A 23,576-nucleotide genomic window follows, 5' to 3' on the forward strand; every position below is an offset into this window, starting at 1 on the left:
TCTGAATCTCATGTTTCTTATTTTTTTTTTTTTATTTTTTTTTTTTACCTTTTGCAATTTGCTTTTTTTTTTTTTTATTTTTTAATATATGAAATTTACTGTCAAATTGGTTTCCATACAACACCCAGTGCTCATCCCAAAAGGTGCCCTCCTCAATACCCATCACCCACCCTGCCCTCCCTCCCACCCTGCCCTCCCTCCCACCCCCCATCAACCCTCAGTTTGTTCTCAGTTTTTAACAGTCTCTTATGCTTTGGCTCTCTCCCACTCTAACCTCTTTTTTTTTTTTTTCCTTCCCCTCCCCCATGGGTTTCTGTTATGTTTCTCAGGATCCACATAAGAGTGAAACCATATGGTATCTGTCTTTCTCTGTATGGCTTATTTCACTTAGCATCACACTCTCCAGTTCCATCCATGTTGCTACAAAAGGCCATATTTCATTCTTTCTCATTGCCACGTAGTATTCCATTGTGTATATAAACCACAATTTCTTTATCCATTCATCAGTTGATGGACATTTAGGCTCTTTCCATAATTTGGCTATTGTTGAGAGTGCCGCTATAAACATTGGGGTACAAGTGCCCCTATGCATCAGTACTCCTGTATCCCTTGGATAAATTCCTAGCAGTGCTATTGCTGGGTCATAGGGTAGGTCTATTTTTAATTTTCTGAGGAACCTCCACACTGCTTTCCAGAGCGGCTGCACCAATTTGCATTCCCACCAACAGTGCAAGAGGGTTCCTGTTTCTCCACATCCTCTCCAGCATCTATAGTCTCCTGATTTCTTCATTTTGGCCACTCTGACTGGTGTGAGGTGGTATCTGAGTGTGGTTTTGATTTGTATTTCCCTGATAAGGAGCGACGTTGAACATCTTTTCATGTGCCTGTTGGCCATCCGGATGTCTTCTTTAGAGAAGTGTCTATTCATGTTTTCTGCCCATTTCTTCACTGGGTTATTTGTTTTTCGGGTGTGGAGTTTGATGAGCTCTTTATAGATTTTGGATACTAGCCCTTTGTCCGATGTGTCATTTGCAAATATCTTTTCCCATTCCGTTGGTTGCCTTTTAGTTTTGTTGGTTGTTTCCTTTGCTGTGCAGAAGCTTTTTATCTTCATAAGGTCCCAGTAATTCACTTTTGCTTTTAATTCCCTTGCCTTTGGGGATGTGCCGAGTAAGAGATTGCTACGGCTGAGGTCAGAGAGGTCTTTTCCTGCTTTCTCCTCTAAGGTTTTGATGGTTTCCTGTCTCACATTCAGGTCCTTTATCCATTTTGAGTTTATTTTTGTGAATGGTGTGAGAAAGTGGTCTAGTTTCAACCTTCTGCATGTTGCTGTCCAGTTCTCCCAGCACCATTTGTTAAAGAGACTGTCTTTTTTCCATTGGATGTTCTTTCCTGCTTTGTCAAAGATGAGTTGGCCATACGTTTGTGGGTCTAGTTCTGGGGTTTCTATTCTATTCCATTGGTCTATGTGTCTGTTTTTATGCCAATACCATGCTGACTTGATGATGACAGCTTTGTAGTAGAGGCTAAAGTCTGGGATTGTGATGCCTCCTGCTTTGGTCTTCTTCTTCAAAATTACTTTGGCTATTCGGGGCCTTTTGTGGTTCCATATGAATTTTAGGATTGCTTGTTCTAGTTTCGAGAAGAATGCTGGTGCAATTTTGATTGGGATTGCATTGAATGTGTAGATAGCTTTGGGTAGTATTGACATTTTGACAATATTTATTCTTCCAATCCATGAGCAGGGAATGTCTTTCCATTTCTTTATATCTTCTTCAATTACCTGCATAAGCTTTCTATAGTTTTCAGCATACAGATCTTTTACATCTTTGGTTAGATTTATTCCTAGGTATTTTATGCTTCTTGGTGCAATTGTGAATGGGATCAGTTTCTTCATTTGTCTTTCTGTTGCTTCATTGTTAGTGTATAAGAATGCAACTGATTTCTGCACATTGATTTTGTATCCTGCAACTTTGCTGAATTCATGTATCAGTTCTAGCAGACTTTTGGTGGAGTCTATCGGATTTTCCATGTATAATATCATGTCATCTGCAAAAAGCGAAAGCTTGACTTCATCTTTGCCAATTTTGATGCCTTTGATTTCCTTTTGTTGTCTGATTGCTGATGCTAGAACTTCCAGCACTATATTAAACAACAGCGGTGACAGTGGGCATCCCTGTCGTGTTCCTGATCTCAGGGAAAAAGCTCTCAGTTTTTCCCCGTTGAGGATGATGTTAGCTGTGGGCTTTTCATAAATGGCCTTTATGATCTTTAAGTATGTTCCTTCTATCCCGACTTTCTCAAGGGTTTTTATTAAGAAAGGGTGCTGGATTTTGTCAAAGGCCTTTTCTGCATCGATTGACAGGATCATATGGTTCTTCTCTTTTTTTTTGTTAATGTGATGTATCACGTTGATCGATTTGCGAATGTTGAACCAGCCCTGCATCCCAGGAATGAATCCCACTTGATCATGGTGAATAATTCTTTTTATATGCTGTTGAATTCGATTTGCTAGTATCTTATTAAGAATTTTTGCATCTATATTCATCAGGGATATTGGCCTGTAGTTCTCTTTTTTTACTGGGTCTCTGTCTGGTTTAGGAATCAAAGTAATACTGGCTTCATAGAATGAGTCTGGAAGTTTTCCTTCCCTTTCTATTTCTTGGAATAGCTTGAGAAGGATAGGTATTATCTCTGCTTTAAATGTCTGGTAGAACTCCCCTGGGAAGCCATCTGGTCCTGGACTCTTATTTGTTGGGAGATTTTTGATAACCGATTCAATTTCTTCGCTGGTTATGGGTCTGTTCAAGCTTTCTATTTCCTCCTGATTGAGTTTTGGAAGAGTGTGGGTGTTTAGAAATTTGTCCATTTCTTCCAGGTTGTCCAATTTGCTGGCATATAATTTTTCATAGTATTCCCTGATAATTGTTTGTATCTCTGAGGGATTGGTTGTAATCATTCCATTTTCATTCATGATTTTATCTATTTGGGTCATCTCCCTTTTCTTTTTGAGAAGCCTGGCTAGAGGTTTGTCAATTTTGTTTATTTTTTCAAAAAACCAACTCTTGGTTTCGTTGATCTGCTCTACAGTTTTTTTAGATTCTATATTGTTTATTTCTGCTCTGATCTTTATTATTTCTCTTCTTCTGCTGGGTTTAGGCTGCCTTTGCTGTTCTGCTTCTATTTCCTTTAGGTGTGCTGTTAGATTTTGTATTTGGGATTTTTCTTGTTTCTTGAGATAGGCCTGGATTGCAATGTATTTTCCTCTCAGGACTGCCTTCGCTGCATCCCAAAGCGTTTGGATTGTTGTATTTTCATTTTCGTTTGTTTCCATATATATTTTAATTTCTTCTCTAATTGCCTGGTTGACACACTCATTCGTTAGTAGGGTGTTCTTTAACCTCCATGCTTTTGGAGGTTTTCCAGACTTTTTCCTGTGGTTGATTTCAAGCTTCATAGCATTGTGGTCTGAAAGTATGCATGGTATAATTTCAATTCTTGTAAACTTATGAAGGGCTGTTTTGTGACCCAGTATATGATCTATCTTGGAGAATGTTCCATGTGCACTCGAGAAGAAAGTATATTCTGTTGCATTGGGATGCAGAGTTCTAAATATATCTGTCAAGTCCATCTGATCCAATGTATCATTCAGGGCCCTTGTTTCTTTATTGACTGTTTGTCTAGATGATCTATCCATTTCTGTAAGTGGGGTGTTAAAGTCCCCTGCAATTACCACATTCTTATCAATAAGGTTGCTTATGTTTATGAGTAATTGTTTTATATATCTGGGGGCTCGGGTATTTGGTGCATAGACATTTATAATAGTTAGCTCTTCCTGGTGGATAGACCCTGTGATTATTATATAATGCCCTTCTTCATCTCTTGTTACAGCCTTTAATTTAAAGTCTAGTTTGTCTGATATAAGTATGGCTACTCCAGCTTTCTTTTGGCTTCCAGGAGCATGATAAATAGTTCTCCATCCCCTCACTCTCAATCTAAAGGTGTCCTCAGATCTAAAATGAGTCTCTTGTAGACAGCAAATAGATGGGTCTTGCTTTTTTATCCATTCTGATACCCTATGTCTTTTAGTTGGCGCATTTAATCCATTTACATTCAGTGTTATTATAGAAAGATATGGGTTTAGAGTCATTGTGATGTCTGTATGTTTTATGCTTGTAGTGATGTCTCTGGTACTTTGTCTCACAGGATCCCCCTTAGGATCTCTTGTAGGGCTGGTTTCGTGGTGACAAATTCCTTCAGTTTTTGTTTGTTTGGGAAGACCTTTATCTCTCCTTCTATTCTAAATGACAGACTTGCTGGATAAAGGATTCTCGGCTGCATATTTTTTCTGTTTAGCACACTGTAGATATCGTGCCAAGCCTTTCTGGCCTGCCAAGTTTCAAAGGAGAGATCAGTCACGAGTCTTATAGGTCTCCCTTTATATGTGAGGGCACGTTTATCCCTTGCTGCTTTCAGAATTTTCTCTTTATCCTTGTATTTTGCCAGTTTCACTATGATATGTCGTGCAGAAGATCGATTCAAGTTACGTCTGAAGGGAGTTCTCTGTGCCTCTTGGATTTCAATGCCTTTTTCCTTCCCCAGTTCAGGGAAGTTCTCAGCTATAATTTGTTCAAGTACCCCTTCAGCGCCTTCCCCTCTCTCTTCCTCCTCTGGGATACCAATTATGCGTATATTATTTTTTTTTAGTGTATCACTTAGTTCTCTAATTTTCCCCTCATACTCCTGGATTTTTTTATCTCTCTTTTTTTCAGCTTCCTCTTTCTCCATAACTTTATCTTCTAGTTCACCTATTCTCTCCTCTGCCTCTTCAAGCTGAGCCGTCGTGGTTTCCATTTTGTTTTGCATTTCGTTTAAAGCGTTTTTCAGCTCCTCGTGACTGTTCCTTAGTCCCTCGATCTTTGTGGCAAGAGATTCTCTGCTGTCCTGTATACTGTTTTCAAGCCCAGCGATTAATTTTATGACTATTATTCTAAATTCACTTTCTGTTATATTATTTAAATCCTTTTTGATCAGTTCATTAGCTGTTGTTATTTCCTGGAGATTCTTCTGAGGGGAATTCTTCCGTTTGGTCATTTTGGAGAGTCCCTGGAGTGGTGAGGACCTGCAGTGCACTTCCCCTGTGCTGTGGTGTATAACTGGAGTTAGTGGGCGGGGCCGCAGTCCGACCCGATGTCTGCCCCCAGCCCACTGCTGGGGCCACAGTCAGACTGGTGTGTGCCTTCTCTTCCCCTCTCCTAGGGGCGGGATTCACTGTGGGGTGGCGTGTCCCGTCTGGGCTACTTGCACACTGCCAGGCTTGTGTTGCTGGGGATCTGGCGTATTAGCTGGGGTGGGTAGGCAAGGTGCACGGGGGCTGGAGGGGCAGGCTTAGCTCGCTTCTCCTTAGGTGATCCACTTCAGGAGGAGCCCTGTGGCAGCGGGAGGGAGTCAGATCCGCTGCCGGAGGTTTGGCTCCGCAGAAGCACAGAGTTGGGTGTTTGCGCGGAGCGAGCAAGTTCCCTGGCAGGAACTGGTTCCCTTTGGGATTTTGGCTGGGGGATGGGCGGGGGAGATGGCGCTGGCGCCTTTGTTCCCCGCCAAGCTGAGCTCTGCCGTCCGGGGGCTCAGCAGCTCTCCCTCCCTTTGTCCTCCAGCCTTCCCGCTTTCCGAGCAGAGCTGTTAACTTCTGACCTCCCAGAGGCTAAGTCGCGCTTGCTGTCGGAACACAGTCTGTCCGGCCCCTCTGCTTTTGCCAGCCAGACTCGGGGGCTCTGCTTGGCCGGCGAGCCGCCCCTCCGCCCCGGCTCCCTCCCGCCAGTCCGTGGAGCGCGCACCGCCTCGCCGCCCTTCCTACCCTCTTCCGTGGGCCTCTAGTCTGCGCTTGACTCCGGAGACTCCCTTCTGCTAATCCTCTGGCGGTTTTCTGGGTTCTTTAGGCAGGTGTAGGTGGAATCTAAGTGATCGGCAGGACGCGCTGTGAGCCCCGCGTCCTCCTACGCCGCCATCTTCCGGAACGCTCTACTCTCATGTTTCTTATTTTAAAATAGCAATAATAAGACTTATCTCATATGGTTATTGAGAACTAACTAGTAAACTATCCAATAAAAAAGTGTTTATCACAGACCAGGCTCTTGTTATGCATTCCATCATAGGTGGCTGCCCGTGTTTGTGTTGTTGCTGAGTCATTGTGCTTCAGGAACCTCACTCGTGCTGATGGAAGGAAGATGGGTGTCTAGAAGCTATAGGGTGTGGCCTGGAGAAGATTAACTGGAGAGAATCTTCTTGGGGGAAGCTGGGCCTCAAATCTGTCAGTTGGTGCAGTTAACATCCAGTTTCCAGTCAGTGGTAGGTAATCCTTCATGCCAGGGAGAAATCCTCCTTCTCTTTGAAAAATCTGTGCATAGGGCAGCAGAAGAGAATTGAGGTGAGGGAAGAGCTGAGTCAGGATAGGAGACAGAGCCTTGAGCAAGTCCTTCAGTGGAAGAGGTGGCTTTATTGCCCATGCTAGAAGCTCCTGGCATGCTAAAAAAACATCCCTTAGAGTCCAAGAAACTTTATAATTTTCTGAGTCTTCCACTCTCTGTGTTCACTTTCCTTGCTCCCTGGGAAAACTTGAGTCTTCTCCATGCAACTTGCTCAAGCCATGGTTCAACCTACCTGCAGATGTCCTGGCGACCCTGAGTCTGACAGATGGGCTCTGCTACCCAAGAAAGCTCTAAATGAGACAGAGCTTTGTGAAGAGCTGCCTAAAGCACTTGGGGTTTGGGGAAGGGAAAAAGAAGTCAGTTATTTGTATTCCCCAGAGATTTCTAGGCCCTCTGTTCTGTTAGTGCACAGGGTGTCCTGCACCCCTCAGCAGACACTACAGATACCTGCATTTCCTTGGCTTCTGGTTTGGGAAAGTCAGTCCTGGGTCAGGACTGGATATTGTCCTTCCCAAAACTGCCCACTTGGCTACATTTCTCCGCTTCAAACAGACACTTCACAGTCTCAGTGTGGAACATTCTTTAATTGACACAAGCCATCCAATAGGGAAAAGTAGACAACTCTTGCAATTCTTCAGTATTTGTGATTCATAAGTTGTTTCTGGTCATCTTCAGTTTTTCCTTCACCCATACATCAAACATTTATTGAGCACCACTGTTTGCCGGGCATGGTATTAGGCACTGGTCATAAAGCGAAAGGAGATGGCCTTCTGGCCCTTTACAAAGCCAGCAAGGCCAGGCTCTGATGCAAGCTTCTCTTCTTGTAGTTGAAATGTGAACTTCAAGAACCTCTGACAACCTTGGAAAATAATTTTACTTAAATTGCTTTACTTTCTGTCAGCTGTTTTTTGAAGAAAAAAAAATCATCCCTGCAATCACTTCTTGGAATTTTCTTGATTTTTCACCAATTTAAACTCTAATGTAGTCCTGTGTAGAGAATGTCACTATAGTCTGGAGGGTATATGTGTGTGGGTGTTGATAATTTTGTATTTTCTTTGGGGGTGGAAAAGGAAAACAATGCGAGGTAAGAGAATTCTTAAATATTCATTTTTAGAAGTTTTATTAAAGAATTTTGTCAGAAGAAAAACATTGGACAGCCCCTCGAGGAGCAGGAAGCTACAGCACTGTGGAAGTTCTCAGTTAGAGGCCTGCCCAAAAGAGAGACCTCTGAACAAAGTATGTGTGGGGTATGGACGGAATTGTGTCCTCCCAAATTTCCCATGTTGAAGCCCTAATCCCCCACCCCCCACCCCGTGTGACTGTATTCAGACACAGGGTTTTTAGGAGGTTACTAAGGTTAAATGGAGTCATAAGGGTGGGGTCCTAGTTCAACACGATTGGTGGCCTGATAAGAAGACAAAATCTGTCCACACGCACACACTGAGGAAAAACCATGTCAACAGATAGTGGGAAGGTAGCCATCTGCAAGCCAGAAAGAGAGCTCTCACCAGACCCTGCCCTTGCCGGCATCCTGATCTTGGACTTCCAGTTTCCGGGACTGGAAGAAGACACATTTCTGTCCTTCAAGCCCTGGTATTTTGTTATTGCATCCTGAGCTGACTAAGTATGTGTGTGGGGGGGTGGTGGCAAGGTCAGGAGCCTCCCAGAATTGTTGGCACCTCACCTGCCACTACAGAACTGTCTGGCTTTGTCACCAGGCCTTGAAGAGAAGTGTGTACGGCTGGCTTCTTGTACAGTCTGAAATTCTTGAGCAGAAGCAATTTTTCTGTTTTTGGGATGACTTCATGAGGACAGAGTCGTCCTGGGTGTATACGATCCTCTCCCAGCTTGGTCCCGTCAGGGTCCAGGTGGAATCCCACCACTACCACTTCTGCAAAGCTTCTGGCACTGTTTATGAGTACAGATATCTCTCTCCTTGGGGAATACGTGAAACCTGAAGACATTTTCATTAGCGCAGGATCTGGCCTTTAGCAAGTGCTCAGTGTAGGTCTTGTTGAAAACGTTAAATCGATACACGTCTTTACCAGCCTGCATCTCTCATTTCCACGTTTCTTTCTACATGCCCGTTTACTGAGAACTCACCAGACTATTTGCTGGAAAAATTGAAAATAACTTCATGGGCTTTAAAGGTATCTTTGTTTTCCCCTTTAAACTCTTTTGCTCAACACTGAGGAGATAAAAGGTGGAGGAGGGGGAGTAAAGGCAGAGACACAAGAAAAGCAAGGACTGGGAGAAGCAGAGAAGTCACCTTTATCCTACCAGCGTCTTATGGGTGGCAGCCTCCTGCCAGGTCCTAACCTTAGGTACCTGCCGCCTGAGAGGAGGGGTGTCCATAGCCACAGCCTGGAGCAAGGGGTCCTGCTTTAATGACTGGGCTGCACAATGCACACTTCGTGCCAGCGGAAGCCTCTGCAAGAGGACCCCCACTGAGGGGGTGGGTGATGAGCCTACAGGACCAAGTGAGGAGGGGGCACCAAGGACTACAGGCTTTGTTAGGGCACTGGGTGAAGATGCTTATAGCTGCTCGCCCAGATATATAAGGTCATGGAGAGCACTGGTCATCCTTGCAGCTTGGAGGAGATTCCCCACCCCACATGGCAAGGACAAGAGGGATTGAGAGAAGGAGATCACACCTAACTGGATTGATAGGATTCCTCTACTTGGCCTGGTCTGCTAACGCCCCTTCTAGAACACAGATCCCACGTGGACTCGAGTATGGCTTGCTCCTTGGCTTGTACAGAGAGATTTGGAAACATAGTTTGAAATGTTCCCATCCTCAAAAAGAGGGTGACAGACAGGGGGGTAGGTAAGGATGCAGAGTCAGAACCCATTGGTAACATCTCTAGAGGTTTCTTAGGGAAGACATACTCATCCGTGCAAAGTAGGTGGAGAAGGAAAATAGAAACTTGTTCTACCACAGGCAGATGAGAGGTCAACCATCTCCTTGTTCGCAAATCTTCACAAGACTTCCCTTCAAGGCTAACACAATCCTGGGTTATTTTCCAAAAGTGCTATACCTAGTACAGCTTTATTATTTTCAAGTAAAGCTGACAAGAAGTGAATTTGAAATTATTTGGACCTACAATTATGTCACATTTTTTTGGTGAATATTACTGGGTATGTTCTAACTTCACACAGATAGTGAAACTGAGGAACCCAGAAGGGCTACATAGCAAACCAGGGTAATCAACTCTATCTTTATACCTTCTTGCAGTATATACAGCTTTTCCAGCTTTCATGTTCTCCGGTTGTATGCATGTTTACTCTGCGGGAGACAGTGTGGTATATATGAAACGTACATGATTTTAGGGCATAGAAAACCCTGGATCTTCCAGACTTTATAGACTATGTGACTTCGGGGAAAATATTGAACCAGTCATTTTGAACATTAATTCCCACATTTGCAAAACAAAGATAGAAGCACGTCCCTCAAACCTTCATGAGGATAAACAACTTGGTGCTTTAAAACCCAGGACACTGCCTTGCACATAGTAGGCACTGAAATATTTAGAGGAGGAAGAGAAGAAGAAAAAGTTCTTATTTTTTATTATAACATCTTTTTAATAGTGAGGAGTCTATTTAATGAAATAGGTAATAATTATTTCAGAGAAGTACCTTTGAACCTCTCTATAAGATCCAAGTTTCAGGGGTACCTGGGTGGCTCAATCATTTTAGCATCCAACTTTGGCTGAGGTCATGATTTTGGCAATTTGTGAGTCTTAGTCCCGCGTCGGGCTCTCTGCTGTCAGTACAGAGCCCACTTCTGATCCTCTGTCCCTCTCTCTCTGCTCCTCCCTTGCTGATGTCTCTCTTTCTCTAAAAATAAATAAACTTTAAGAAAAAGATGCAAATTCCAGTTATCTTGGTCATAATCATTTAAATTGATCTCTTCTTCCATTTCAGTCATGTATATAAGAACCTTGCATTCCTACAATGTTAAACAGAAGTTAAACTTATGGCCTTGCATCTTGACAAGCAGAAGTGAGTAGTATATGAGAATACATAGAGTTAGCCCACTGTCTTCTCCTTCATGTTTAGACAGTCTTGCCACCTCCCAGACACTAGAGCAACAGCGAGAAAAGTGGGAGAGGAACCACTGGCCCAGCAGAGGCCTGTCTCGGCGTTCCATCAGTAAAGAGCGATGGGTGGAGACACTGGTGGTGGCTGACACGAAGATGATTGAGTATCATGGGAGTGACAATGTGGAGTCCTATATCCTCACCATCATGAACATGGTATGTCAGACCCTGGAGTGGGGAGAGGCAGCTGGCGAACAGTGTCATTAGATATGCTCTACCCTCCAAAAATAAGAGATACCTTTTTTGTTCTTTCCATATATCTGTATCTATATCTACCTACATACATATAGATATAGATATATATACATATAGATATATATATCTATATACATATAGATAGATATAGATATATGAATCTATTCCCTGCCTAGGTGAGGAAGGATGGAAATTCAGGGCTAATTATTCTGTCTCTTAAAGGTGTGTATCCTAGGGAAATTTGGGATTTGTCATATATTTTCTACTGGGTATTGCTCAAGTGACTCAATCCTTTTAGTGTGACTTTATCTCATCAATTTATGTTGGCGCACAGATAAGTAAACTGAGGCAAAGAATTAGAACATGCTTTCCTCAAGGTAGTTAGAATTAGAATTGGAATAAAGTTAATGACCCCCCTAATTCCAGACTTCCCTTTTGTATCCTTGGTGTTTCTGCCTTCCCAGAGAGAGTGTTAGAGAGAGTGCTAGTCTTATGGAGACGGGAAAAGGTATTTGACTAATGAACTGATAATACAAGAGAGAAAGACTATGGATCAGGGAAAGGGTCAAAGGGAAGAAAGGCACCAGTCCCTCAAGCACGCAGCTAGTCAGTCACCTTGGAAAGGTTGCTGTTAAGTATCATAGTGTGGATTGGGCCAGGGGGCATTTCTCACTCTTTGTTGCACTCCCCCCAAAATTCCTAAGCTATAAAATAACATTTATTTCAAGTGCATCACAGTGCTATTTCCCCCCCTACTCTGGTATTTATCTATGCATGTGAGCTAATGGTTTTCCATTTCTGACTCTAGGTCACTGGGTTGTTCCATAACCCAAGTATTGGCAATGCAATTCACATTGTTGTGGTTCGGCTCATTCTACTTGAAGAAGAAGAGGTAAGGAATAGCTTCTCCACTCTACTGTCCTGCATCCTTACCCTTACCCTCCCTACATCTTTTTTCAGGAGAGCTCTTGAGAGATGAGAAACGGGACACCAAAGGGTGTTTAGAAGCCCAGTAAGAAAGAAAATAATATTTCTGTATTATTTTCTTGGGAATTTGGTGCTGTCGAGTGGGAGATGGAGAATGTTTCTGAGGTATATGTCATTGGACTCATCTGATGGTCATTTCATCTAGTAACACACAAATCAGGTTTGCAGCAGTGACTAAGAGTGTTCCACAGTGAAAGAGACTAAATCTTGAAATGGTTGCATGGTTTCAATAAAAGTTGGGAGCAACATGGAAATGTTGAACCCTTTATACTGTTTATTTACCTCTTGCATAATTAATTCTTGTCCCTCAACTCTGGACTGTCTTGTCTCTCTGCACGTTTCCCCTTGGAAATGTCATCTGTTCTCAGAGATTTACATGTCTTCTACATGCTGAGACTCTCAACTGATACTTCAAACTGAGACCTTTTACTTGAGCTCCAGACTCACATCCAGTTGCCTCCTTGCCATCTCACCCTGGACAGGCCATAGTCCTGGCAAACTTAGTAAGTCCGCAATGGAATTCTAGATTCCTCTCTGCCCCGATCGTCTCAGTTCTGCCTCCGCCTGACCCCATTCTCCAACCCTCTGTGTTACCCATTTGAGTAAATTTTGCTACTGCACCATAGCATAAGCCTAGGAGTCTTGAATCCTGCTTTTCTTCTCTTCTACATTCAACAGCAAGGCCCACAAGACTACCTTCAAAATACATCTCAAAGTCACCCACTGTTCATCATTTCTACAGTCATTATGTTGCTTTAGGTCTTATTGGTTCTTATTGCAGTGAACTCCCAAGTGCTCTTCCTATTTTAAGACTTGCCCTCCATAATCCATTCTCTATGTAGCAGTTAGAATGATAATCTTAAATGCAAATTTGTGTTGCTCCACTGCACAGAACTGTTAAATAGCTTTCTGTTGTTTTTAGAACAAAATAAAAAAATTCTGCCATGTCCTGCAGAGATTTTCATGATCATCATGCCTCCATCCACTCGTCTTTCCGTATGTCACTCTCTGCCTTGTTTCCCACCCTTGAACACCCTGGACTTGAACATCCAGATAGGTTCTGGAACACACAAGGCCCTCTTCAGCCTCATGGCTTGTGTGCTTATGTTACCCAATGCCTGAAATACCCCTTCCTTCACCCTACTGATGGCTGGAACTTCTTACCTGTCAGACCTCTGTTTACTTGCTGCCTCTCTCCAGAGAAGTCTCAGTGGCCAACCTACTCAACCTTGCTTGGTCTTCTCCATCACAGAATGAAGTTTACTCCTTTATGGATACTGCTCTCTCAATTCATTAATATTCTGTGTTTTTGTTTACCCTTTTCTTGTTTATCTTAGCCACCATCAGAATGTGAATCCCTTCTTTATTATTATTAGCTATATCCCAGCACCTAACAAACAAATGAATGAAGTGAAACTTAATGAGTTAATGAACCAACCAACTTGATGGAATGTCTTTGCAATCTATAGACCTTACCCAGCAGCTGAATATGTGAAGAATGGCATCATTCAACTCTCCCTCAGCAAGAGACCTGAGATCAAAATGCTCAAGGCAAGATTTATGGTTTTCTGGCCTCCACAATCAGAAGATTTAAAAAACAATAGTATCTGGAGCCTGGATCCATTTTCCTTTCTCTCTCCCCTACCATCCCCCAGTTTCCTAATCACTCAAGCATACTTTGGGTATCTCAGAATATTGATGGATGTATTATTTTCCTTCCTGTGAACCTTTTGTTATGAAAATTCATCCAGTGATTAGAAACCAAGCAAAACAAAAGCAATGTATCCTTTCAACTCTAACATGACCTATCTGATTCTATGAGACTATAACCTTGATTATTATTTACTATTGATTAGGGCCCAGACAGTAAAGTTAAGTATTAACTGACAGGGTACAAATGGTTCTTGCCTGGTAGAGATGAGGATAATTTGTGTCGAGCAGAGAAGAGAACTCTGAAAGTTGTGGTTTTATGGATCTCTGGAACATTAACTGATTTTGTATCTAATTTAGCAATCGTATTCCAGCATTCTTTCTTTATAGTTTCACCAACTATAGTGACATCACTTTCCTATATCTGCCTTTGAACTAGCTTGGATGTTAGGGAAAAATCTGTTATAAGATGGCCGGCAGGACTGATAAGGGAATTCCAGTCCTTGTCAGAAGACACCCCTTCTGGGATTTCCTTCCTACCCTGCTTGCCACAGGTGCCAAATTACTACTAATGAGGGATACAGAAGTCACAGACTATAAATTGTCCCCTCTGTTGATGCTCTGGGCTCAGATCTCTGGAGAATGATCTCCTCTGGGCCCACCGGTGTAAAATAAACCTCCTTCCTTCCAAGATCTCCGAGTGCCACTAGGTTCTTCTGCCAGGTGTGTTATGCCCAGAATTCTTGATCCCCAAATACCGCCAGGGAACCGAGTCCGATGTAAAAGCAAAAGAGCCTTTATTCGAGCTAGCTCGAGCTCAATCCCCTACCTGCACCGACACAGCAGTGAGATACCAGGGAGAGAGAGCGAGTTTCAAAAGGACAAAGGTTTTATTGGGGCCTAGGGGCAGTTGGTGAGGTAATGGCTATGGCCTCAGCCAATTGGCTGGGGAAGGGTCCGAGTCCTGTCAGGCAGGCGAGGTGGGGGGGGGGGGTTACTCAAGGGGAGGAGGTGTGGTCAAGGTGAAGGACACAGAACAAGATGGAGTCGGCCGGCGTAGGCCCGCCCTTTCAGGTGATCCAGACCAGTTTCCATAACATGGACATCTTGTCTATCTTATTATTAATGAGTTAAATACATTCCTATCATGCTTACTATATATTTGTATGAGAATTACATTTTTAACTTTGTAAAAATTATGCTTTGATACTTTGGAAGACAAAATTTCACTATTGTGTAATGGTCTAGCCTATATGCATGCTTAGCTGCAGAATATGTAGAAGTTTAGGGTTTTCAGACAAAAAAAAAAGAGAGAAGAAGAAGGTTCTTCTGAATGTGAAAGGGAAAACCTTTCCCCTCAGCAGTGCCACTGGTAGTGCTAGTCAGACCTCAAATTGTGGCTTCCATGGATCAGGCCCTTGCAGCTCCACATCTCTCTGTCCCTGGGAAACAATGCCACTTGGAGTCTGTGGAGGTCTCCCGACTGGATGTGGGGTGACCCCATAGTCTGGAGGCCGGAGGTGCAGGCAGCAAAAGAATTCACAAGGCAGAACAAAGGAGATAGAAGTTTATTGAATATACTGCAAGGGAGCAGTGGGCAGGACAGCAAAGGAGAGACTCTGTGCCATAAGGCAGTGGTGGGGGTGCGGGGGGGGTGGGGGCTATAGTTAAGGGAGAAGGTAAGGAGGTATGGGAACATATGTAATTTTCCTTTTTTGGTATCTGTGTCCTGGGGTAAGTGACCAATGGGTTACCAATGACCCATTGGTCATCCAGGGCTTATGGATATTTTGAGGTGGGTTGCCTAATGGGCCTGTTTGTATTCAGCTAGGGAATTGGAGGTCGCTGTGGGCCCTTCTACCTTACTCATGGTTTCATTGTTTGAAGTTGGTTACCTAAAAGCAACCCTTACAGAACCCTTTGAAAGAATTTGATTGGCTGCTCTCTGACTCCATCACAATTACATTATTTTTCTTCTTCCTGTCCTCATTTTGCAAGAGCAGAGACACAAATGATTTGCTACAAAAAAATCCATGGCTTTCTTCCTTTTGCTTGTCAAGTATCTTCCTCATTCAGGCTTTTATAGAATCTCCAAGTAGTACAAGGTTCATAATTTGGCAGTAGGATTGCTGGCTCATTGAAGAGTTGCAATGTGCAATTCTCATTTTTGTGATTCCCAGATAGTAGCTCAAGCTATTCTTCAAATCTTTGACTAATGAGCAGCCCCAACCACAACAAACAATGATTCCAGCCTTACCTGACATCAGGGAAGCAGCCAGAGGCATGTGAGCTATTGGGAGGGGACTCCTCTGAGCAGGAAGACCTGAGTTCTAGTCTTACTGTGCATTCATCCAGTAGGTAATTCTGCAAAGGTGAAGTGACATCACTGTTCCATACCCTGTTTTTCTCCATCTGTGAATCAGAAGAGAGTTGTGGCATATTAGCTGTATGTCAAAAGCTATGTTGGCCCATAAAGATACAAATACAAATATGAGTCTCATTTTCTGATTCTCAGAGGCTTAGAGTCTAATGAACAAAAGCACAAAATAAGAAATTTTCAAATTGAGATTGCCATGAGTATAAGAAAGAGTAAAAGAGCACCCCAGATAGGGGAGGCTAAGCTGGGTTGTAGAGGAGGAGAAGGAGTTAACCAGTGAGGAAGGACATTCCAGGTAGAGGGACCTGCGTGGTTAGTAGCTTGAACACTTAAACTAGCACTTTACATATGAGGACTCATCATTGCGAACACTGATAATGAACCCCGAAATGGGAGCCTCAATAACCTTGCTGTGAAAAAAGGAGACAGGACTGTGCGGGGGACAGGAGAGAGAGAGGAGAGCTAGTCACAACCTGCTCACTTCCATGCAACAGGTTTCTTGCCTGTTTCTGTGCTGACATCGTCGCCCTTCCAGGTGTGGAAGCCAGAGATCCAGAGGACAACCATGTCACCTCCTCCCACCCCTCATATCCAGTCCATCATTAGGGGTGGCCAATTTTATCTGATTCTTTCCGTTTCTCACTTTAATTCAAAAAAACAGTTATCTTTTTCCTGGGCTACAGTTGTGTTTACTTTGGTCGACTTGGATTCCTTTTGATCTCATTTTCTCATTGCCGCCAGGATGATGTCAAAATGGTAATCTGGAGTGCCTGGGTGGCTCAGTCCATTAAGTGTCTGACTCCGGCGCAGGTCATGATCTCACGGTTCATGAGTTTGAGCCCCGCTTCAAGCTCTGTGCTGCCAGCTCAGAGCCTGGAACCTGCTTCAGATTCTGTGTCTCCCTCTCTCTCTGCCCCTCCCTTGCTCATGCTGTCTCTCTCTCAAAAATAAATAAACATTAAGAAAAATGGTAATCCAATCATACCCACTCCCCCCCCCCCCCCCCCGCATCCATTCTCCACCCCGCCCCCACCCCTGGTTTAAAGCCATACAGCGCTTTTATGAGTCCCTCTCTCATCTCTTACTATGCCCCCTTTACTTTCGGGATAGAGCAGTAGTCATGGTTCTCCTGCCACTGGTCTTGTTGCCTGGACTGTCTTCCTTCCTGTCTTCACTTAGTTGACACCTTAATCCTTTAGATATCAGCTCAAGAGTCAGTTCACTGAGGAAGCCTTCCCTGACCTCCATGCCCAGTAAGATTCTATTATACACTTTCACAATGCTATGTATTTTTTCTTTACAGCACATATCACAGTTGTAATTTTACATCTGATTGATGCACTTCCCTTCATTAGTATGTAAGACTTAAAGGCGGAGGCTGGGTCTGGTGTTGCTCACCATCTAGCCCTATTGGTATGTAATAGATAAGGGAAAGAGTGAGCACATTAAATCAGCAGTCAGGACAAAGATGAGGGTCAGCTGCTGTTATGACAAGCCTGGTAAGGGATAGAGCCCATATAAAGGGATTTGGATCAAATTCTGTGGGAGCTTCTGGATGGTTTCAAACTAAGAGATGAAATGGAAAGAAAGTCATTAGAGAGATGGTTCTAGGGCTCTATGGAAAGTGATATGAGGTGGAGAATGATGAGGTTTGGGGGTGATAGTGGGTTTCATGGGGTCTGGAGCTGATGGCCAAGAAAGAATTCTTGAAGACGTCTTTGGTGCAAAAACATGCTTTTATTAAAGCCCGGGGACAGGACCCATGGGCAGGAAGAGCTGCCCCAGACCCTGTGGAGAGACTGCTTATATATTTGGGAGTTGGGGGAGGTAAAGTCCAGGGGAAGTTTCCAGTGAGATTTTCGTATGCTAAAGAAGACTCCCAGGATCCTGGAAGCCTAGCTATTGTCAAGCTAAGGTTGTTTTCCCTCTAGCAAAACATTAACATTAAGATAGGAGGGAGTTCCCTGGAGAAAAGTCTTACTCAGCCAGCCTCAAGTATTTGTCAATGAGCTGCAGGTTATAAGGAAATTTAATTTTATCTGCCATTTTCCTCTGCCTTTGTTTCCCACATCAGGGAATACTGAGGCAGGGTCTCTGAGGTAGGCCTCTTCCATAGTGACTTTCTACAACTCTCATCTTTCTTATTCTAATCACATCTGACAGCTAACACCATTTTGGGGCTTCATTTTTTGTGGTAGGTTCAAAAGACACTATGGTTGATGTGTAAAGTGAAGTTTTTATTTGTCATTCACTGCTACCTAAAAACCACTATGGATTTTCATCACGTTTTGAGAATAAACTAGAATGATCTGAGACGGTATTAAATTTGGAGCAACCTGGTGGCTTCCTCAAAGACTAGGTGGTCATATTTCAGACCAGTGGAAACTGAAGTGCTCAAAAAAATATGCTGGAAGGACATATCAGGCATACTGAGACATTGTGGGCCATGAAATCACAGTAGCTTCAGATATGAGCCCATGTGCTCTCGATTCCTATTCTGCTTTCCTGTAGCCCTGAACCAAGCTCTCATTGTCATTTTATGACCCTAATCCTATCCTTTGAACTTTTTATTCTCCCTTAAGTACTTGGACACAGACCTGGCCTCAAGCCCTTTCCACTTTAGACCAATTCATTCGATGGCCTCCCTGTTCCCCTTTTGGGCCAAGGGTTAGGGATAGGATTAGTCCCCTCCCTCCAACACTTGTGAGCAGTTGACATCAAGGAGAGAATCAGATTTATCATTAGTCCCTCCCCTTTCCAGCTGTATGATCTTTGGTAGGTTATTTGACACGTCTGTGCCTCCATTTCTTCATTCTGTAAAATGGGGATAATAATATCTACTTCCTAGGATTGCTGTGAGAATCAGACATGTTAATTCCTGCATTAGTTAGCATAGCATCTGGCTTGTAGAAACCACTCAGTAAATGTTACTGTTGGTGTGATACTTCTTCCTGTCATCATCATCACGTAGGCCCAACCACAACCCTGTATGTTGCTGTTATGCTCATTTCACAGATGAGGAAACCATGCAGAGTTGTTGAAGGAAAATAGAAAATCTGAAGGACAAGATTAGGGTCATAAGCTGGGATTCCTTTTAAGAACAGGATAGAGAAAAAAGAGGGGTGGGAGTGAGCTGGGATGAGGTCAGATGGGTTGCAGTCACTGTGCCATCGGGGGTGGAGCCTGAGGGTGTCAGGCTGGCTTGAAAGAGCGGTGGGAGGGCTGACAGACAGGAAGATGGTGACTGTTTTCAGAGAATGAATTTCCCTCTTGGTCTCCAAGTGATTTAATGTTGGGTTTCCTTTTACGACACTCTAGAGTTAAAGACCTGTTAGCTTTGGGAATTCAGGCTGGTGATTTCCCCTTTCCCCAGGGGGATTTCTAGGTCTGTATTATGCTATATAATCACAGCTCTTTTGGGATAAATGTCAAAAATATTGGCAAAGAATTTATACACTCATCACTTCTTTTTTAATCAAGACTTTTTGTCTGATAGGTGAATTATTCCTTAGTTTTCATGTAAAACTTTGTACTATTTTCTCTTCTCTGTCCAGTATCTTTTTTCTTAGGAACCTAAGCCTGGCTGGCAGAACATAATCCAGGTTGTGCTTTGAATCACAAGCTGTTACTAGGAATTCCAAGGAAATCCATACAAGATTTTTTTTTTCATTATACAGAGAGCTTACCGAGAGAACAATTTATAGCAAAAGCCACATTTTGCAGGTTCATTTCCTGTCTCCCACTCGGGGCTGTTTCTGTGAGCTGTTGCAGATTTCCTTGAGGTCTTCTCCCTGATAGGGTTGAGTACTCAAACGAGTAGGAAAGAGGAAGTTGGACCCATTTGAGAAACTACGGTGAGAAGAAAAAACAGTGAAAGAACAAAAAGGAAAATCTATTTTTGTTTACAGAGGAAACTGGGTGTAAATTAGCATGGATGGGGGTCTGTGTTGACAAGCTCACATAATTACAAGGATGCTTTATGGAACATGCTCAAGTCTCCCCATATTCAGTGAGCCAGTATGACCTCCCCAAAATTCTTCTGCGTCTTGGGCATGCTTGGGGCTCGTGGTTTTGAGGCATAGTTAATTATGCTTCTTGGGGCTCCTGTGATCAAGTGCATTCAAGAAACTAAATGCAATGAGTGTTTCCTGGACTTATGAGACTTGGAGAGTAAGAGGCTGAGGGAGTGCAGAAAAGTTGTGCTCACTTAAAACCTCCTGGAAGAGTCATGACATTTAGTAGAAAAGTCGTAAGGGATCCTGACGACACCGTTACTGAACTTGTGTTAAATATCACATATTGTAGATGGAAGTTCTACACAGGGACAAGGTACCAGCTTGCAGTGATCCACAAATGATTAGCAAATGATCAGCAACTTAGTTAATTATGCACTTGCTTTGTCTGTAAAAAAAAAAAAAAAATGACAAAAGCAGTAGGGAGAAAGCAAGCAGAATTTTGGGGGAAGACTTTAGTTCCTAACATTTTATTTTTTCATCGGTGACTAACCCTCAGGTTATTCCAGAATCGCTTTGTAGGAATGTTGGGATGTGAGAACACATTGTTGACATCTACTTTTCAGCTCCTTTTCCTCTCCTCCACTCCCTCTGCCAGTAGTCCCACAGCTAGCAAATCTCAACAACCGCGCTGACCCATGTGTGTAGATGGTTCAACATTAACATAGTTCTCATGACTCCATAGTCACCTTTTGTCCATTCTCCTCATTTTTGTCGAGAACTATGAAAGGTCTTAGATTTTATTCTCCTTGTGAGCTCACCAGTTATCCTGCCATGCTTTCCTGGATGCGATGCTGGGAGAAGATGTGAGATTTCTGGGTTGGAGATAGAGGACTTTATTACTCACAGCACAGCATGAGGCAGGAGCTTCATGTTTGCAGCTGCCCCTCTTGTCCCTTCAAGGGGGTGAAAGGGGCAGCCTGGGTGGATGCTGTGCACACAGTGGGTTTTATCACAGTCCTTTAAAGGAGGTTGTGAGCAAACCTGTCAGCTTGTGCCCCAGAGGGAGTCATTATCCTTTTTATTCTAGACAGCAAATAAATCTGTCCTCTTCCGTGGAGGGGGACATTCTTTCTGTACTCAAGTCTATTTCCACACAACATCCTTGGGGAGATATAAAAGCTGTCCATGCTTTTGCTCAGATGATGTGAAGAAACATGAGTGATCCACGTAGAACTGCCTCCCAGCAGTTCCTACCTCAAGGCACCAAAATTATTATTACAGATGGTTTTTGCTCTGTTCTTACACTTCTGACCCCTTCTCTTCGCTTCTCTAATCCACAGGAGATCTTTCCTCTTTACTGATCCACCACAAAACCTCTTACCCATGTGAGCTACACTTTTGTCTGGCTCAGTGGATGTATTCTTCACCTTTTCTCCATTCCTTGGGGGGTGGTGCACAGCCTCAGTTTAGTCTGTACACCTGCCGTGTGCCAGGCTATGTGCAGTGCCTAAGATAAGTAGGGGAATACGCCTCAGACCTTGTTCTGAAAAAGCTAAGGAGGAAAACAGGCACACAATTTGATCATTTTAACCTAGGGCAGCAAGTGCTGTGAGCCAGGTATGTGCAAGATAAACTGGCAGGACCCTAATCCAGAGTGAGGTCAAGGAAGGCTTTCTGGAAATGCTCAAATTGAGTCTTAAAGAATGAATGGATGTTAAATATGTTGAAGGGGTAAGAAAGGAGAGAAGGCCATTTTAGATAGAGGAAAAGCTTGAAAACAGCAAGGTAAATAGACCATGGTGTGTGGCAATTGGTGGTGGGGGTGGGGGGGGGGGGGGGGGGGGGAAGGGGGGTTGGAGGTAATATCAGTAGTCTGTTGCCAGAGCATAAACTGTGAAGTTGCATGCAGGTGAAGGGAGAGCTTCCTAGAGGTCAGGCTTTGAAGAGTCTTGAGCCATGGGTCATGATATGGGCAGACTCTGGTTTTGACTCGATCAGCCTGGCAACAACAGAGGATGGATTTAAGAATGAAAAAGAAAGAGGGAGAACAGTTCAGAAATGATGCAAACAGAAACTCAGGCATGAAATGATCAGAGTTTCAGCTAGGGCAGTTGGGAATAAAAATGGAGGGGAGGTAGATTTAACAGCACCTGAGGACAGATGGGGAAGCAGGATATGGAGGGAGAGGAGACCAACAGGTGGACACCGGTGTTTCTAAGGTTAGACCACTAAGTTGATGGCGTTTCAACTTCGAGGAAGCAGGAAGAATAGCAGGTTAAGATTGTTGGGGGAGGATTTCAGGGATGGCTGAGTGGTGCCATCCAGAAGGTGTCCATCAAGAGATTTGGGTGCATGAGTTTGCACTCTAAGAGAGGTTTGGAATGAGATGTAGATTCAAGAGTCAGCAGCATATAGGTGATGTCCCAAAATCTGACTGTGATTGAGAGTGAAATGAGCAGTGAGCCAAAAGAAGGACAGAAGAGCCTGGGAGGAGCCTGAGAAGTGGTCAGAGAGCAAGAGGAGGATGGAGAGCTGGGGGTCTCAGAAGTAGAGCATCTCTTCCTGTGTTTGTCTCCTCCCCAGTGTGACCTGGGGGAGAAGAAATAAGCAAAAATCATCCACTGGGCTAATCGTTAAATCTTTCCTATTGTTCAAGCAAAAAGTTTAGACTTTTTGAAGTCTAAACTTACAGAAGTTTCTAGACTTAGAGAAGTCTTCAACAGTTTGGAAATCACTAGTCCTGGACTAGTAGCTGCAAACCTGGGTCGAAGCCCAGCTCTGCCAACACCTGCTGTGTGACTTGGCTAGAGTACTGCCCCTCTCTGGCCTGCATTTCCTCACTGTTGAAGCGAGAGGATTGGATGCCTAATACCTAAGGCCCTTCAGGGAAATGAGCTCTTAGTAATTTATGGGAAAACTGGAAGCAGAGTTTATGCTTCAACATCTGGAAAATGACTCTGCTTTCCCCACGATGAAGATGTGTCCTTGCTGACACTGAATTTGGCTTGGGGAGAGTAGAGGTTTGTAAACATTCACTTTTCCTTAAACAGACATTCACGGATTAGTATGTAAGTCTTCCAAAGTGGTGAGTCCAACCAACATGTAAAAGGGCAATAATGAAGCAAAAATTGAGCTTTTCCAATCTGGTGGTATCCCACTTTGAGCTGTGTGCCCCCACCAGGGATTTTGTGAGGCGAAGAATATTCTGAGATGGCCTCCCTCTGCTTCTGTCTGTGTGGTCACCTTAACCCTAATAAGTTCTTATATTCATGGCTACTTAAACAGGGAACTTAATTAAACCTTTGCGTAGGTGCATGAAGTATACGGGGTGTGGGTGTGTGAGTGTGTGGGCTCTTCCTACCCACCGTAACCCATCTCAAAGAGTACAGCTTCCCTTTCATTCAAAGCTATGGGATTGCACATACGACTAACTAGTAAGTAGCCCACATAGAATCATACTGAAAAGTGCATTGTAAGATTTTCTGTTGCAACCCTCAAGCCTTTATTCAGACCGGTTATCATTTTTAAGATATTTTTAAAATATTTTTGTTTTGAAATAATTATAGAGTCACATACAGTTGGAAGAAATAGCACAGAGAAATCCTTTATATCCTTCACTCACCTTCTCCCAGTGACAACATCTTGCATAACTCTAGTATAATATCATAACCAAGAAATGAATACAAACCCTTACCTTATTCAGATTTCATCAGTTTTATAAGAACTGATTTGTGTGTGTAAGTGTGTGTGTGTGTGTGTGCATTTACGTCTATGCAGTTTTAACACATGTAAATTTATGTGACTACTATCACAATACAGAATAGTTTCTTTTTTTTTTTTTTTTTTTTCTTTTTTTTCAGAATAGTTTCATTACAAGGACAACTCG

The 23,576-nt window shown here is 43.3% G+C and overlaps 1 protein-coding gene across 1 annotated transcript in view; it reads left to right on the forward strand.

Annotated features, from left to right (window-relative positions):
- ADAMTS12 (ADAM metallopeptidase with thrombospondin type 1 motif 12) overlaps positions 1-23,576 on the forward strand; it is a 307,211-nt gene that overhangs the window by 154,706 nt on the left and 128,929 nt on the right. Inside the window, exons 4-5 of the mRNA XM_042903184.1 lie at positions 10,485-10,681; positions 11,529-11,612. Of these exons, the coding sequence (XP_042759118.1) occupies positions 10,485-10,681; positions 11,529-11,612 (281 nt within the window). The remainder of the gene's footprint in view (positions 1-10,484; positions 10,682-11,528; positions 11,613-23,576) is intronic.

Source organism: Panthera leo, chromosome A1, assembly GCF_018350215.1.
Source record: "Panthera leo isolate Ple1 chromosome A1, P.leo_Ple1_pat1.1, whole genome shotgun sequence".
Lineage (NCBI taxonomy): Eukaryota > Metazoa > Chordata > Mammalia > Carnivora > Felidae > Panthera > Panthera leo.